Below are 18,899 nucleotides of genomic sequence, written 5' to 3'. Positions count from 1 at the left end.
AAAAGGCAATTATGTACTTGCTTCATCACAATGTTGCCCAGCCACAGCATGCGAAATGATGGCAATGCACAACCAATGCACAATATTTAAGAAGAAAAAGAGAAGGTAAGTATAAAGATGACAATACCATTTGACAAATAGAATTGAAGGTCAAAAGACTAAAGGTAGATGATGATGGGACTAAAAGTTTTGAATTAAAGGGAACTCAGCCTTCAAATTTAAGGGATTATATAGATTTTGATTTGGAAAAAGGATTTCCTTTAATGGGTGTCTGAAATGATGGAGTGTTTCAATCTAAGCTACATTCTTTGTGGGATTTGAAAAGACTGAGACTGAGAGGTGTGGTTGTGGAGGGGGCATAAGATCTATGCTGAATATTATATTATGCCTCTGAAATTAAAGATTTAATCAAGTGTCCTGCAAATCAAAGGGTTTTGAGTCAAATTGATAACTTATTAGCTTGAGGTGAGATGGATCACCTAATGGAGACTTGTATGCCATGCTTGAGTACAGAATTTCAGATCTTGTTAGTGGTTTTGTGCTCAAATTGATTTTGAAAACTAGGTTTCAGACTTCATCAAGAAAATGAAACCCCACTTGCTTAAAACAGGTGAAGAATCAATTAAGGTAATAAAAAGGCTAAGAGTGAGGTTTACTCATAGAGACAAAAAAATGTAATCCTTTTCACAAGTCACCCATCTTTGTTTCAAACTCAAGAATAGGATGTGTATTGGTTAACCTCATTTTTCATTGTCTACACCCTTTGTTTTGTATTGTCTTATGGTTTACAGTACTGAAAACCTCAATTATATTATTATTTCTTTTCAATTTTTTATGACCTATAGTTTTTATATATATGTATTTTTTTAATATATTATAGTATTTTACAAAAATTATTTAATCTCAAAAGGTGATTTGAGAGGTCAAAACAATGGTGATAATGGAGAGTAAACAAATAAATTAATAAAATGTAGAAGGCAGGTTGAATGGGTTGTAGTGGGGCCATGACAATCATTCTTTGGACTTATCGTTAGGTGCGAGCTGGATCCAACACCTATACTGACCATTTTGATTTTCTTCCCATGTGATGTTGTTTTTATTAATTTATTCGACTTAGGTGGAAAGAATTATTGTTTTGTTGTGCGACTCATTTTATGTTTGGGAATATATTTTTAAAGCATTTTGTTAAAAATTAAGAATAATTTTAATAATTTTATATTTTAATTAAATAAAAATATGGTTTTTGTTATAAATATATGCATAAATTTGTGGGTATCATATTAAACCTTTCAGATATTTATGTTCTTGCAACTATCAAAAAGGTATGTATATGTACTACTGAAAATAGATAACTTCGAGATTTATTTATTTATTATTTATTTTCTCTAAATATTAAAGCCGAAGAACAACATGAAATTTTCTTGAAAATTTTTCATATAATAAATTTATGTTCTTATAGAATAATTTTTTAACATGATAATAAATACATACCTAAGAATGATTAAATAGTTGAAGCAAAAGATAATATCCTTAGGGGACAAGTAGTTATTGTGATTTCATTTTTACTTAAGTATAAAAATTATTAAGTGATAAATTGCTTTAAATTCTTTTATAATCGGATGATTTCATGTTTTCAGTTAAAACATTAATGTTTTCTAAACTTATTCTTAAATGTTTTAAAAGTCATGCACAAGTTGTTGGAGGTTTTAGACCTTATATTACGGTTTTTAAGCACTTTACAGTGCAATTGATTGAGGGGGTCAATAACTGATTAAGTCAGTTGAGTTCGAATGATTGAGGGGCATTTTCACGCCCTCTCTTTTTTAGTAGTTAGGGTACTCTAGTCCATTGAAGTAGAGCCTTGACTAGTTAAGGGACGATCGATGTTCTAACTTCTAACAATCACTTGTCAAAGTTATAAATGTTAACGGCTAGTAGTAAATCAATCGAACTAGTTGCTTGGTTGGTCGACCCGATTGCTTGATTGGTTAACCCCCAAACTTGCCTAATGGTTAGTTTAGGCTTTCAAACTCTATTTAAAGGCTTCAAACTTCTTATATTATTTGGAAAAGAGTTCATAATCTTTTATGAATAACATTTGAGCCTTGAGGGAGTGTTTGGAATGCACTTTATTATCAAACTTGCATATCTATTAGTATATCTCAATCCTAGTTTATCTTATATCATATCAGTCAAAATTTTATACTAGGATTTGTGATAACATTTCCTATTATTTCTTGTAAACATTTGATAAGGAAAAATTTAAATGTGAAATTTCATTTAAGGATTCTTATGTGCGAAGTATATCACTTGAGAAATTGTTCAAATCTAAGGTATCTTTTGAGGATTGTAAAAAGTGTTTTAAATCATAATTCAAGAGAGTGCTCGAAGCCACAAGTCTAAGAGGATTGATTGAGATCATAATCCAATTGTAATGTTTAAAGGCTTGTGTTGAAAATCTTGGACTAATAGAAACCTTATTCGATTATGAGCTAGAGGAAAGTGGACATAGGTTAGGTTGCATCGAACCACTATAAAAACTAGTATTTACATTCTCTCTTCCTCCCCCTCCCCTCCCCCGCCCCCGCCCCGAATTCCCCCTAAGGTAATTACCTTAGGTTGATATAGCTAGAACTTTAACAATAATGATAATATACTTTGCCAAATTACATCATTCGATGGACTAAAATGAGGATTTGTAATTATTGTAATATTGTTAAAACTCTTAAAAAGCTCATAAGAATAGTTAATTATCTAACGAAAGAATTTGAAATGACTAGTCTTAGAACCAAAATTTTGTCTTGGCTCATAAATAAAGTATTTTCCAAATGAAATGTTAGTCTATTAGTTGACATATAAAAAAAAAGGTCTTAAAATGTTTCATATGGACAAATCACACCTACTTACCTTCATTATGGTTGTTTATTCACTTAGAGTGAACAAAAATTTGTTACATCTCAAAGGAGAAAATAGATAAGTGTTTAGTCGATAAGTACTACATCTCAATGCAATTGACACACTGATATATCTTGTGAATTGCATATGACCAAATATATGTACTTTCTCAATCCATTTGCTAGCAAGATGTAGTTTAACTTACACCAAGTAGAAGGTATTGAACATGATCAAACATATACTGTGATATTTTCATGGAACAATTAACATAAGCTTATTTGAAAGAGTCAAAATCACAATTGTTTGAATAATGATATGCTAATTATCTTTCAAATGCTCAAAAAGCTTAATCTTAAACTAGTTATGTATTTAAATTGACAATATTTCAAAATCATGGAAATCAATCAAGCAATCAAGCCACCTCAAATTATTCAGATATACTCACAATTCATAAAACAAGTTATGAATATGCATGGTTAAGATTTATGATTTAACATATTTGAGAGTCATGTAAATTGTATTCCATCAAAGACAATCTAAATGTTCTACATGAAGACAATGCTAAATATACTGCATAAATATATAAAAAGATGTATTAAAGATGATCAAATCAAGTATATTTCATCTTCTAGATTCATGAGTTCTAAAAGAGCGGTGAAATTTATGTTCAACAAATATGGATCTATTCATGAATGTCTCACCATCTATTGTATTACATAAGTTAAAATAAAATATTGGAATGTAAAGGTTTAAAGATTTTTAAGGCAGTATAATCAGTTTTGTAGAGTTCTTTAGGGAACAATCTTAATAGTCCAAATCAATAAAAGAATATTATATTCTTTTTATTCAATTGAGTTTTTTCTCACTCAGGTTTTTTAATAAGGTTCTAATGAAACATATTCTAAGAATTAATTTAATATTTAGAAAACCCTTTTAAAGCAAATATATTTATTACATAATTATAATTTTTAAAATTAACAATATTTAAAAAGGGCAATTGTTTTTCATATTACAAATTGTACTCTATTTTTTCAATATTTTTAATAATATGATGCAAGATTTTATGCAAAAAAAAAAACCTACTAAATTAGCAGCATCATTTAAAAATAATAATAATTACGACCGTGGATCCTTTTGAGAGCCTCACGATAAGGGGGTGTGGTGCGAAGTACCAAATATAAGCTGAAAATCGGGGGGAGAGACCTCAGAAAAGGATAGCGCATGATGATACGGAGCAGGGTAAGGCATGAGGTCAGGGTGGCGTCATCACGCGGAGCTTCAGAGGGAAGGTCCACGTGGTGGATAGCGACAAGTCCAAAATTAATCTTCAACGACCAGGCCGAGGAAGATAAGGAAAGTCGGCAATGGTGACAGCCACGTGGCTGGTCCGTGTTGGTGAAGAGTGACATCACAACCACATGCATGATGACGCCCGTGTGATGCCAAAGTCGTCCTTTTGCCCACGTCCGCATTGCGCACCGTCCGCCAGCGGCACTTTGTCTCCTCTGCCTGCCGCTATTTTATTATCTCCACATGATAAGGTTTCTGTTTGGCTCCTAAGAAAACAGTAAAAAATATTTTTTTCCTTTTTTTTTTAATTTTTTTTAAAAAAAGGTCCATCCAGGTGTGTGGTTTGCATGAAAACAAAGTTGATGCATTTTGGTGCAGTCATTGGTCACGTTGGATGGCGTTTAATTTTGATTTACAGGAGGAGATATGCGGAAAGAGGTTTTTTATTATTATTCTTTATCATTAGTGGCATATTTGGAAGTCAAATTTCATTAAAGAAATTCTTAAAGTAGGGTTAAGGTTTTAGGGAAGAAATACAGATGGGTAGAAGGAGGAAAAAGACAAGAGATGAGACGTATCCATTAAAGAGTGGGAGGGAGAGGGGACGTGGGTAGCAAAAGTGGGGTGGGAAGGATGACGAGGAGAAACGTCACCCACATCGCACATGTTTGCGCGTAAGATAGAAAGAAAAGCATAACCACCGTTGACGTACGACTTCTTCAATTTCCACCTCCTCCACACATCACCACCTCCTCCACCTCCACCACCTCCATTTATATTCACTCCACCTTCGAACCCCACTACATCCAACTCTCTCTCTCTCTCTCTCTCTCTCTCAAATATCTCTCTGTCCCCCACCATGCAAGAAGCTCTTCCTTACAAAACATGGCTACCGATACCCAGCGAACCAAGAATCAACACCCCCACGACGCCGCTCCATAACCAATTACTCCTTCCGGGGACGACCAACATAACCAATATGGTTTCAGAGAACGCCGTCATAGTGTTCGGAAGACGTGGGTGTTGCATGACCCATGTCGTGAAGCGCCTGCTTCTGGGTCTGGGCGTCAACCCGGCCGTCTGCGAAGTGAACGAAGAGGATGAAATTGGTGTCCTAGATGAGCTGGGGATGGTCGGCGCCGGGGAGGGAAAGCAGGGCGCAGTGCAGTTTCCGGCGGTGTTCATCGGAGGAAGGTTGTTTGGGGGGTTGGATAGAGTCATGGCCGCTCATATTACTGGAGAATTGGTTCCTATATTGAAACAAGCTGGGGCTTTGTGGCTTTGATCCATGGAGTTTTCTCAGTCTTCTTTCTATTCTAAATTTTTCCTTTCTGTTGCTTTCCTTTTTAAGAAATTGTCCGAAGGGAATGCAATGATTTTGTTCTTGTTTTATTTTTCATGTTCATAGAAAGAAGAAAGGAGATCACCTAAAGATTGATTAATTTTTATGAAATTTGTTTGCCTAACTTTTTCTAATATTAGGGATGTGTCAGATAAATGGAAATGGGTTGTTGAGATTTGAAAATTTTCAGGCTCATGATATGTTTTTCTCACGGTTTCCATCATTCAAAATTTGAATTTGTACAGGGAAGAATACTTTTTACAAGACTCTCCACTTAAAAATTTAGATGATGATGAAATGGGAAAAGGAACTGCTGTCTTTTTGGCATCACTCCATTGTTTTGCTTTATCAGTTTTCCATCCAGAGGGCCATTCTGGCCTGCTTGCTCATTTTTATAAAGCTCAATCCCATACCATCAGCTCTGAGAAACAAAATCAAACATGTCGGGTAGACTATAGTCATTAATTTCAATCCAATTCTTTGAGCTGCTATAAAAGAAATTTTACAAAAGGAAGAGTATAAGGTTGAAACTCAGTAGTGTTTTGTACAATGATTCATGAGTTACATTAGGAACTACATTAGACTGCCCTGGAGCAGACTCGAGGCTTGGCCTTTTAAACAATTCTCGATCTCCTAAAACACACAGAAGCAACATCATTCGATACAGCACAGCAGAGTTGGATAATGCCGAATATTTTTTTGGTTTCACAGTCAAATTGTATCTAGCCATGAATCAAAATCATCCAAAACTTTAGAACCCTGACCAGAATGAGAGGAAGAAGAACACTGGATGCCAGGAGATGTGGGTTTGGCTTGTTGAGGCGGGTTTGTACCATTTTGGTCCATCAAATTGGATGTTTCTTCGAGTAGGTCATCAAGGGCATCATCAAGATTGGCAGTAACAACTTTTCTTGAAAGTTGTGGTGGAGTCATAGAAGGCTTTTGTTGGAAAACAGGAAGAGCATTACTAGACTTCTCCTTGAAGCCCAACGAATCAAATTTGTTTGTTTCATTAAATGAGTCAAGAAGCATATCCAGCTCGGCTTCTGCAGCTGCTGCCTCAAATACTGACTGTTTTTTCTCAGGGTCTGAGACAGAAACCTTATTTATTTGTGCTGCAAGCTCCAGATCTCCGGTTTGGGCAGCTCTGCCAAACTCTTTATCCTTAACTTGGTTCTCCGACTTTGCGCTTTGATTAGGAGAGCTTATAACTGGATTTCGAATTCTAGTGGTGTCAGATGACATTACCTCCTTGTTTTTGTCCACAATCTTATCTTTCTCAGGAAAGCTACAGGCAGCCGATTCATCGACTATTATTTTGACTCCTTTGCTAGTTCTCTGCATTTGGTTGGCTTCTTGATTGCTGCTCACTTTTACTCCCTCAGAGCTCTGTCAGGCAACACATGAAACATTTACTTAACATTTGGAATTTATAAAGAAGAAATTTACTCAAGAGATGTGTCGGCACCATGACTATGCAAAGAAATGCTAACACAAATATTTTTAATGTTCCTTTAGAGGGGGTTGGTAGATCTCATCCCCACAATTCTAACACAATTTGATTTGAATGCATTTTTGTCATAAAAAATTCAGTTCCCAGCAGTACAATAATCTTCAATTCCCCTTCAGCATTATAAGACAGTGGCACACCCATGAGATCCATGAAGTTTGGAGTTAACTTTTATGAGATCTATCCATGAGAAATATTGATTATGAACCAAAACTGCTGACAAGCTCAATGCAGGTCAGATTTACTTTCACCAAAAGGTTTTTTTTTTCTTTTCTTTTTTTTAATTATTATTTTTAAACTTCTACTGCACATACTTGATGACATGTAATCATGTGTCATATACATAAATGCGGGTGCCAGTCCAGGTATTGATGTCAAAATTTATTACCTGACCATTTCATTAAAATGTACTCCTAGTTTCTTACAAAAAATAAAACAAAATAAAATCAGTATAGGTTTCCCAATCAATAGCCTTAGTGTCTGTTTGGATACACCTGATGTTTTCTGTTTTTAAAATTAAAAAAAAAAAAATAGTAGTAATATATAACATACAATAATCCTTAGAAGCTTACATTGAAAAAATAATGGTTTTAAAAACTGTTTAAAAAAATTGAGGTATTGATAAATTTTTACTACTTCAAATTTTAAAATTTCTGAAAGTAATTTTTAAAGACAGAGGGTAAAATCTGCACTTTTTGTACAAAATGTTTTACTTTTATATAAAGGTTTCTGATTTTAAAAACAAAAAACATAAAGCATATTCAAATAGACACTTAGTGTTCTCATTGCCCCTGAATCAGAGAAACAAAGTAAAAGCAAAGAGACTGTTCTTGAAAAGGTGATATAAAAAATTTATAATAAAATAAATAAATAAACAACAACAACAACATAAAAGAGCATGTATATTATTCATTGCATGCAAAGAGTATAACCAATGATTTTGACATCATGAAAAAAACCTCCCTAACAAGGTATGATGTTACAAACTTCACTCCATATAAGGACATGGTCAAAGAAAAGAAGATTTTGACAAATAAGTTGTTCCTGTTTCTAAAGACTTGAGGGTTTAAACAAATTTGACGTGTAGATACAAACTCCCACCTGACTTTGAGAACACAAACGTTCATAGCACATAGAATGACCACCAAGTAATTTTTTTTTTTTTTTATCAATAAGTATATAATTGTATTGCAAAGAGGCGCTAAAATAGCGACCCACAGAATTACAGTATAAGGGAACTTACCCCCTTACAAAAGGGCCCATACAACAAGGAAAAAAACAAAAAATCTTCTCCCTTAATGCATACACACCCACTCTATAAAATCTATTAAGGTCAAAGGACCATCTTTTATCCACAAATTGGTTTCCAACCACAGTAAATACACAAAATAAACTTTCAGCTTTTGAATGGACAGCCCACAATCCTCGAAAGCAATTGAATTTCTAGCCTTCCATATGACCCAAAACAAACATAACATAACACAAAATTAAAGAGAGAAAAACAATAATGAACCAAATGACAAACCTAATGAAAAAAGCTATTTCAGAATGCATATTTGGTTACAAAGTATTAGGACAATGTGTAAGAAATCCAACTACCAATATATTTTAAGAAAGTTTTATTTTCATGATTCCATCCAAAATGTTAGCAACACAATGAAAAACCAATTCTCCAAATGTTTCAAAATGGTGGCCAAAATAATTGGTAATGTCCTTAAGACAATCGAAAGTAGTTAACACCCATCTATACCATCATTAAAGCAAACAGCATGATAACCTTTTCATCACTTTCAAATTCCTAAAATAGCCTCGGCAATTTTAAATGCAAGACCACTCCCAACACTATCACACAAATAATTGTCTGCATAAAACTGTCACTCACTAAAACTCTTGACTCTCTAAATCAGTTTTAATTGGGAAGGATTTGTCATCCTTCTCACATACTTCTATATTAATGAATTTTTGTTTGAAAAAAAAAAAAAAAAAAAACTCTGCCTCTCTAAATCTCACCCACAGCCCCCAAGATTCTCTGCAACTCCCTCTTCATCCCTTATTCCTCTTTATATCTTGAGGAATTGGATGGTATCATGATACATACGAAGTTGCATGCTACCATTTCTAGTATTAATCAGTCATTTTCTTCTCTCCAGTTTTCCCAAATTTAAAACTGTTTCTAAATTCATTCAAAATAACAAAGAAATAAAAAATGGAGAGGATGGGCTATTTTACATTTTAAGGATCCAAATGAACTAGTATCCTAAAATCCCTGATTAAAACACTCCCCCACACTCCCATTCCCTCAAATTCTAAACCATCTCATCCTCACTTCTCACAAATCTTTTAACTTCTCATCCCTTCTGTAGTCTATACTGTTAGAAGCAAGTATTCCAATTTCACTCTCGTCAGTCTGACAATCTTAGAAACATACTAAAATATCAACGTAATTCTTAATTTCAATTTAAATTAATGAAGAGATAAAATTAATTAATTAAAAGAAAAAACAGAATGGTAAAATCATTTCATTTCAAACTTTTATAAACCAGTATTCTAAAATTGCTCCCCAAAAACGCCTATCCTCCCTCCATCAGTCTCTTTATTCTCAACTTCTAAACCACTCCCATAGTATCTATTAGAGAAATCTTATAATATTATACCTGGGCATGCATTGTATCTGCCACCATCTAGTTACCAAAGAATCCCATAGCAGTAAGTCCCTTCAATGCATTTGGCACGGGGGTAAAGATTTTCAAGTTCCTATTACTTTCATCAAGTAAAAAGGAAAAAGATAAGATAGGAAAAGGCAAAATGCAATTTTCTAAGGTAGACTCTAATTCCAATTGCATAAACTACATTTACAGGTAAAACTCACAAGGTGCCCCAAAACCCACCAACATTCACTGGGACAATCCAGAATCTTTAAATAAAGATGCAAGTCAATGTTAATCTCAAACAAGGTCAATCTCAGGTTTAGAAGTTATCTGAGCTTGAGCATAATTTGGAATTCTAAGATGATTGCAACAATGCAGGGGAAAACAATTGAGAATGGATATCATTTTCAGAAGAGCGATGCATGGTATGAAAAAAAGGAAGTATATGGAGTTATCAAAAATGGGAATTTTGTGAGCTTTATTCAATAATATTTAAAATAATATCAACATGGGTGAATCATGGCCAAACTACCAAATCAAAGAAGAGAACCTCAAGTTGACTAAGATTGGTGAAATGTTGAGCATGATTTGGCACTTCACAAGGGAAAAAAAGGGAAAAAGAGAATTTTGTCACATCAACAGCATAAGATATTTTGAACTTTGAAGCTAAAGTGACAGAGCTATAAATCACACACCTCATCACACCACAGACTTCATCATATACAACTCAAGCTTTCAGATTGGCCCATACCAAGCTTTTATAGCACCGGTTTACACAGATTGTCAACTTGGTAATTATAAATTTCAAAATGGGAAATTGAACATACCACTGACATCAGCTCTGGTGACAAAAGATCCTCTTCAACAAAGAGCCTCTGTGATAGATCTACTTTTGTGAGTTGTTCTGCAAGAGAATGCAGATTCAGGGAGAGAAATGGTGCCTGCATAGAAATACCACAAGGAAAAAAGTGAGAAAAATAACTTAGATATATTGACCTGGATAGTAATAAATAGCAGAAAACAGAAAATTACATATTTATCTCATAACAATTGCACAAACATCAAGATAAAGTCTTGAAGGAGGGAATGCATTATTCATGTCATGCATGGTTAGATATCGCAATTATACGTCCATCAACTATTAGGCTATTACAACTTTACAAATTATATAGGCAGCTTTCTGTAAAGGTCTACCAACCCCAAATGTTAAGATTCAACTAAGATTAAGGTTTCTAGTCACAAACCTTAGTTTGCCAGATCATACTCACAACCTCAAGGTTAATCAGCAAAAACAGATTTAACCATATTTTCGTGTTAGTGGCATGGTGTGTTACATCTAGTTCAACTTTTTCTGTGATAAACAAAGAATTCACTAAAACCAATCTTTATAAACACAAAATTATATTGTTCATTTCTTTGCTGATTCCTAAAACCTCAAGGAGGGTTTGGGGATAAGAGGGAGAGTACAAAGGGTAGTTGGACAAAACCAGAGGCTAAAGAGGTCCTTGACATTCTTTACTAGAATTATCCTCCATCACAATCATGTGAGACATGGCCAATTAGCTGCAGGGAAGCTTTGCAATCAAAGATGTGAAAAATTATTCTAGATGGCTGCTCATTTAGTACCAAGGCCACCAAATGACAGGTGGCATTGGAAGAGACCATAAAATGATATTTTCTTTACTTTCTGTGGCTACTTGGGGAATCTTTGCAATTGAGAATGACCAGGATTTGGTTCAAAGGTTTATGGAGAGCCAAAGCAAGGGAATCTAGAAGATGTGCGAATAGATCAAGATTTCAACAGCAGTTGTTGCTTCACTGAGAAGAGACTTGGCTAATAGTTTTTTTTGATAGATGAGACTTGGCTAATAGTTACCTTACACAGTTATAAGAAAACTAGTTTTAGCATCAAGGAGGTGCATGGCTGCTGGTGGTTAGAGAAGTTAACTATGAGATCAATGGGCTGCTTTACAAAGGAACTATGACAAATTCCCATATGAGTTATCCAGTTATCGGTTTTGTGTTGGGCCTTGGTTATTGTGGATATACTTTCTTTTATCTCTTCTTGTTAAGTCAAAGGATCCCTCATCCTCTCAGACCTCTTTTATATTTTGTCTCATTCCCTGAATAAAACTACTGGATTCTGGTGAATCAACCTTTTTTTTTTTTTTTTGATAGGCAAACAGTAAATATAACAGATAAGAAATAGACGCACCAAATTACACAAGACATTTTTTTTTTATGGGTAAAAAGGAGAATATTATTAAAGAGAAACACCAAAAGAGCATCCCAGAGTATATAGGAAGTATAAAAAAGGCGCCTAAAGGCGCCACAAAAAACAGAGAGGGACAACAAAAAACAACCAGCCCTCAACCCAAACACAACCAGTCCACAAAGTCTATAATTGAAAGAGGACTAGAAACAATAAACAACTTAGACCACACCCAAATATTACAAAGGAAAGAAAATTTAAGCCCTTGAACCAAATGCCCATCATTTTCAAACGCCCTACTATTTCTTTCCTTCCAAATTGTCTAAAATAGGCATAAGGGAGCAGTCCGTCATACCTTTTTCCATTCCATTTTTTACTCATGAAAGCACACATGACATATGCAATATGCACCACCAAGCAAGCAAAAAAAGGGGAAAAAAAAACTTCTTTACCTTACTTGGAGCTCATACAATCAACAAAGTCTATCATGGTCATTGAATGATCATTTATGCACACTCTAACTCATTCTAATAAATTACACATAAAAGAAGATTTGATTACCTAAATCGTCTATTCAACATCTTCAAACAAACTCCTAGATCTTTCCTTCCATATAGCCCAAAAGAAGCACAAGAAAGTTTTCCCCCAATCTTTCTTTGGCCTCTTCCTTACAAAGGAACCATACTAACTCAAAAGATTTCCTCTCACAAAAGAGTGCATTATCCAAACTATTCCAGACAAAGAATAAACCAGCAGCCTCAAAATTCTAACTTTAGAGCAATGAAAGAGAATAGGATTAACTGATTCTTCTTTAACTTTTCACATATAACATCCATTCGGTAATATCCATCCCCTCTTTTTGGGTTGATCTCTCATCAAAATCCTCCCCCAAAACCCACCATCATCAAGACCTAACAGTTCCAAACTATGCTGGCAAGAAAAGATTCTCTTTTTCCCAAGCCAAGAAAGCGTAGAAATATGTGATGGAGAATATGCCACTTTTAGAGTCCATCCAAACCATTATATCCTCATCATCCCTTCTAACTATGATCATTTGCAATCTCCTAGACTGTAGACAGTGCGCCTCGAGATGCGTGCCATAGACAAATACGGGATCACTCAACCAGAATAACCTTTACTTACGCTTTATATAAAAGTAATATTCTTTATATTAAAACTAGTGGGTTTAACTGAAAGTCCACTTCCGGGAATCAGAATTAGATGATTTTTTTTGTTTAAACCGCATAATTTTTCAAGAGGAATGATATGGGACCATACGATCAGGAGGATTCTGCGTCCGTGGGACCCAATTTAGGGTTTAGGGTTCCACAACCCCACCCTATAACCATCCCTCACACCCTTTGAGCATTATCCCCCCTCTTTTTCCTCAAACTTTACTATAATGACTTGTTTCCAAAAGAATTCTCTCTCGACGTCAAATATCCAGCTCAATTTGTCAAGGAAAGCCTTGTTGAGAGTGGAGAGATTTCTAATATGAAGGCCTCACTCTTTTTTTTTTTTTTCCCTTTTTTGTCTATGCAAGCAATAAACCATTTTACCAAATGAGGTTTTTTCTTAAGAGCTCCTTCACACTAAAAGAAATTTTTTTTCCTCAATCTTAAGCTCACCCTTCTTGAAATTACAAATAATGATATGGAATACATTGGTAGGCTAAACAATGTACTTTTTTATCAAAGTGTAGACCCCTAATTTTGTCATTGGTGGCAATAGGCAGTCGCTAGTATATACGTATTTGTGTATCAACTTGAATATGTGTTCTTGATCATATCTTTATGTGTTTCCATGCCTTAAGAGGATATATTTGGTACATGGATTTTGGTTTGAGGATCCCCATGTGGTGCACAAGGAGAGGAGAAGATGAATAGTCAAAGAGAAAGAGGAATAGGCGCTTTTGAGGATTATGTCGATTTGGAAGGCAATTTTGATACCAAAACCAACACCCTACTTGCTATCCTCTTATAACCAAAAATGGTTTGATGTTAGAATTGAGAAAATTGAACAATAAGAAAACCATACAATTCATAACAACCAATTAATTGTTTGTCATTATCAATAGTTTCAAATTTAGTTCTTCTTTCTATCTTCTAAAATCCAAAACAAAATACTTAAGAAAAGAAAAGAAAAGAAAAGTCTCAAAAAATAAAAATAAAAAATCACATGAAAAATGAACAATAAGAAAATCTTACAATTCATAATAACCAATTAATTGTTTGTCATTATCAATGGTTTCAAATTTAATTCTTCTTTCTCTCTTCTAAAATCCAACTCTCTCTCATGGCTTTATCAAATAATCTTCAAAATTGCCATTGTTATTATCATTAGTAGGGATTGCCAATGAATCATAATCATATCCAATCACTTTATTATCCTCCACATCAATATTAATTTATGAGGAGGTCCCAAAGATAAATCCAAGTAGGTAGTCGGGAGTTTCCCCCATGGCCCCACCATATAGCCCAGAACAAAAGCTAATTCCTCCACATTAGCAACTGCTCCAATAGGGATTAACTCACTATTCTCCAAGTTAATTTTTAAACTAGATATTCCCTCAAACCACATGACGGTCCAACTCAAGTAATACATTTGCCCTTGATTGGCATCGCATAGAATGAAGGTTTCATTAGCAAACAAGAGAAATGGCACTTCCATTCGCTCATTGTCTCTCCCACATACCCTTAAGCCTAAAACCCCCTCGGCAAGCCTTATTAGAATACAACCAAGCTCCTACATTGCCAAAAATGAATAAGAAGATAATGGATCTTCCTACCTCAACCCCCTAAAAGCTATGAAAGAAGCCAAATAAGGTCTTGTTGACTATAACAGATAATTTAACCAAGGATATACATCATTTAATCCATCTAACCCATTTTTTTACAGAGAATCCTTTTTTCCAAGACCGTAAGCAAGAAGTCCTAATTATCATGATCACACCTTCTCAATATCCAGTTTACAAATAACCCCACTAGTAGCACTCTTCAGCCTTGAATCTATGACCCACTTTCAATAAGAATTGCATCCCATATTTGTCTACCATTCACAAATGCATGCTGATAAACTAAAACAACTTATACTTGAGCAACTACCTGTGAGCTAACATAGGCTATTCAAGCTCTCAAAAGTAATGTTCAAGCTCAGATTGTAATTGGATGAGTTAAAGATACTCTTAGGAAGCATATATAAAATTGTTACATCCAACACATCTCATTGACTCCACCATTGCAAGTTATTACTTGAAGACATTCTTTGGTGTCTAAAACTAAAGAAGATGGAATCTCATATTCTAACGGTGAAAGGAAGAGGAAGTTGTTAAAATCTTTGGTGAAGGACAGTGGGTCAACTCTAGATAATCAGGATAGCATTGAGGAAATCTTAATAATTCTGGTCATCCTTAAGAAAAGCCAAGTCTTCGTCCCCTATCTATGAGGAACATGCTATCCCCTTTTTAGGAAACAAAGCCAAAGAGGCTGCTTTTCATGTAGAAAAGGATAAAGCACCAAGATTTTATGGATTTTCTTTAAGTTTCCTTTGGGAATGGTGACTAATTGTGAGGGGGGACATGCCGAAAATTTTATGGTAGGAGTCTTGTCAACAAAAACCCTAAATCCATTGTTGTTTTCCTAAAAAAATGTCAAGGTGTTGACTTTAGACCCATCAGTTTTCTACATTCAGTTTTCTATAGTCTCTATAACATAATAGTTGGGGTGCTATTTAAGCATTTTTTATGTGATTCTACAAGAGAAATTTTCACCCTTGTAAGGAGCTTTTGTGGAGAGTAGACAAATTTTAAATGTGGTTATTGTTGCAATTAAGTTAATGAATGAATGAAAAATACAATAGAATGAGTTTGTCTTTTAAATTTAATAAAAAAAATAAAAAATAAAAATAAAAAACAATGGCCATGTTAATTTGGGTTTTCCAGACCATATTTTACATTGGAAAAGCTTTAATTAAGATGGAGATCATGGATTAGGGATTATTTATCCTCACCTAGCATTGGAGTGTTAGTTAATGGTTGTGCTAAAGGTTTCAAGAGGATTCCACCAACATAGGTTATTCAAGCTCTCAAAAATTATGCACAAGCTTAGCTTGTTTGGTAATAGGATGAGCCTAAAAAGAACTTTAGCAAGCATATCCAAGATGACTCATAAACAAGTTCAATATATCCCAATGACTCCACAATGCAAGTTAGTATTGTTTTCTTCCTTCTAACATATCCATGCCAATTAACTTAGTTCCAGTTAGGAGTGACAAGTTTGACACAACCCATCAACAAGACTTGAACAAAACACAAAGTTAGTAGGTTGGTTTTGAATACAATTGTGCTTGTGTCATAATCTTTTCAATCGACATAACTACTTAATAAATAGGTCATGCTCAATTTGCATGTTCAACTCATTTATTGTTCTGTTATAACCCACTTAAACATATAAATTTATATGTTTCCAAATTCATAAAAATTGAAGATACTTTCTTTTTTATATAGATATCATGTAGTTAAAAAAGTTGAATAATTAAACAAGTTAAATGCTCGTGTTGCATCACCTTAGCATGATTATTAAAGAGTCATGTTTAAACTAGATAAATTTTCAATATTGCTTATCTCAATACGACACAAACACAATAGGATGCATTGCCTAGTATATCATATATTGACTCTTTAATATGCAGAAAGTACTCTAAATAATTTGTTTGTCTAAGGAGAAAGGTTAACAGAATGACCAGAGTATGCTAATTTCAGATTCACATTTGATACAGGTATTAAAAGAGAACCCAGACTTAGAAGCACAAATCTGTAAAGCTTCATGATGCATGAGCATACATATCGTATCCAATAACACACTACAAATGGCAATAAGCTGTCTTACCTATTGAAGAATAATTTTCTCTATTCCTATTCATTCAGCGCATCTTTTTTTTAATATATTTTTTTATAAGCTCATTTACCACATCTTTGATCTACTCTTCACTTAAAATATAAAAAGAAAAAATCAGACAATGAAGTACCTCATGACTTGTGGTTGCTCTGTCCTCCACAATAAAATTATTGTCCCCAATCCATGATAGAATGCCTTGTCCTCTAACAGATAGCAAAGAGCCTACTCTCTGATTGAAGTCTAAGAAAAGCCCAAGTCAATACTCTTATCATATATTAAGCATTTACAATAACTCAAACATAACCCAAACAGTGTCAGAAAGCTGGCATTAAAACTAAGGTAACCATGGTTGCTAAAGGAAAGCCCATACTTTCTAGCCAAAAGAACTGATGGCAACACAAGCAATGCTGTTAGACACATTTAGTTAGTAAAATATATCATAATTGTAAGCTAGTCCTTTTGGAAGGGGGATGATGAACATGGCACATGGACACATATGCTAGTCAAGAAAAGAAAATGACAAGTAAACAATAACACTTGTATATGCTCATAATACTTTTTTTTGATATATTAGTTGAAGACCTGTCAGAACTAAGAAATTGGAATTACATTCTTTATTAGCAGTTGATTCTTATCCATAACTATACATGACAAGACAAAAAAAAATAGACATATGGTCCACAACACAATCTACAAGCTGACAGCTACATCGCATACTTAAATGGAACCTTAATGGCCATCATAGAAGCAAAGACTCCACTTCCAATTTGTTCTCACTTCTCACTCAAGTCCCTCAAACACAACATATCTACTGGTACTTCATTTGTTGAAGAACCACAACCATATTGATAATATACATGGACAAATATGATAACAATCAATCAGTCAATTGAAATCGACCAATTCAATAGGCATCTTGAACTTCTCTGTTTACAATATAAACTCAAAAAACAAAACAACATACCAGGCACAACATCATCCAGAGAAGCAAAGCCATCAAAATAAGGATTCGACCGAGACTGGGATATGGCTTCAGAAATCAGTTCACCATAGTCTGCCCCTTTACTCTTGGGCACAATAACATCATTGGCTTGATTCGCACTATTAATTGATGGGCCCTCTGAGCCCGAATCAAATTCTTCCTCATATCGATCCCAATTCGAGGGCAGCCGAGATAAACCCATGGATTGATGGGGTTTCTCTCTAATTTGCTTCCCCGGTTGCTTCTTTGCATTTCCAGCACCCACATTGCCCGCTAAGGGAGCTTTCGATGTTTGATTTGAATGAGGCCTTTTACTATGGTGCTGAGAATGAGCTCTCTTCGACTTCGCTAAAGCTTTTGCATCCATTTTGAATAACAACTTCAACTTTTCTATTCACCAAACTAAGAAAGATGGAGTAACACTTTGATTCTTTCAAATAGAAACTCTCCCACGAAAATATCTGAGAACGAGAGACAAACCCTAATTACAAGTCGGGTATAGAACTGCTGCACAGGTTTCCTCGCAAGGCCTCCGCTCGTCTACCGAGAAATTAAAGAAGGAAAATGAGTAATTTGAGCTTCCACTGAAATTTAGAGGAAAACATTTCGGGACAAATGCAAGAAAATCCTCTTTCTTCTCTGAAAATTAATACTTTCCCATGCTTTTTATTTCCTTGCTGGATAGTGCAAGGAAAATATTAAATTAGTTCAAAGTAGAAACTTTCCTGCACTTTCTTGCATTTTCAGGGTAGCCAAACGGAACCCAAATTCAATAAGATCCTAAACCTAATATAGAAGAAAAACTCCGAAAACGAAAAGGATTAAAAAAATTAAAAAAAAAAAAAAAAAAGAAACGGGTTAGGGTTAATACCTGGCTTCAGGAACGGACGTGGAGAGAAGCAACCGTGTTGTGGGATATGTCTAGAAAGCATTTAGTCTAATCCAATGAGTTGATGCCACGTCAGAAGAGGGTAGGGACACGTCTAGTCATTTAATAAGGTTTGGAGGATAATAAGAAGATTTCACTTCCCTGTAACATTTAACGTGGCTATTTCTAATTGAGCAATGCTTGCAAGCTAATGAACTTTTTAGAAACACGATATTTTTATATTTTTATTTTTAATT

At 34.4% G+C, this 18,899-nt stretch overlaps 2 protein-coding genes across 2 annotated transcripts; one reads left to right on the top strand and one right to left on the bottom strand.

The window, feature by feature from the left end:
* The first annotated feature begins 4,988 nt into the window (after positions 1 to 4,988).
* On the top strand, positions 4,989 to 5,705 carry LOC117926953 (glutaredoxin-C9-like). The gene has a single exon (XM_034846290.1). The coding sequence runs from the start codon at positions 5,045 to 5,047 to the stop codon at positions 5,468 to 5,470; it is 426 nt and encodes a 141-aa protein (XP_034702181.1). The 5' UTR covers positions 4,989 to 5,044; the 3' UTR covers positions 5,471 to 5,705.
* A 277-nt stretch (positions 5,706 to 5,982) lies between these two features.
* LOC117926952 lies at positions 5,983 to 18,594 on the bottom strand. The gene is made up of 4 exons (XM_034846289.1): positions 17,757 to 18,594; positions 16,923 to 17,032; positions 10,513 to 10,626; positions 5,983 to 6,916 (listed from the first exon to the last, which is right to left on the bottom strand). Exons 1-4 carry the CDS (start codon positions 18,139 to 18,141, stop codon positions 6,239 to 6,241), a joined length of 1,287 nt encoding a protein of 428 aa, XP_034702180.1. The 5' UTR covers positions 18,142 to 18,594; the 3' UTR covers positions 5,983 to 6,238.
* Between the last annotated feature and the right edge of the window lie 305 nt (positions 18,595 to 18,899).

Source organism: Vitis riparia, chromosome 12 (genome assembly GCF_004353265.1).
Source record: "Vitis riparia cultivar Riparia Gloire de Montpellier isolate 1030 chromosome 12, EGFV_Vit.rip_1.0, whole genome shotgun sequence".
Lineage (NCBI taxonomy): Eukaryota > Viridiplantae > Streptophyta > Magnoliopsida > Vitales > Vitaceae > Vitis > Vitis riparia.
This window is presented reverse-complemented; position numbering and strand designations above follow the sequence as displayed.

Bases quoted from the DNA above. Each gene is read 5' to 3' on its own strand.
- LOC117926952 (XM_034846289.1), bottom strand. From the start codon at position 18,141: ATGGATGCAAAAGCTTTAGCGAAGTCGAAGAGAGCTCATTCTCAGCAC. The intron at 10,627-16,922 runs GTACTTCATTGT...ATTTCTATGCAG, and splicing joins GAGCAACCACAAGTCATGAG to GCACCATTTCTCTCCCTGAA. The intron at 6,917-10,512 runs GTATGTTCAATT...GTTGCCTGACAG, and splicing joins CACCAGAGCTGATGTCAGTG to AGCTCTGAGGGAGTAAAAGT.
- LOC117926953 (XM_034846290.1), top strand. From the start codon at position 5,045: ATGCAAGAAGCTCTTCCTTACAAAACATGGCTACCGATACCCAGCGAA.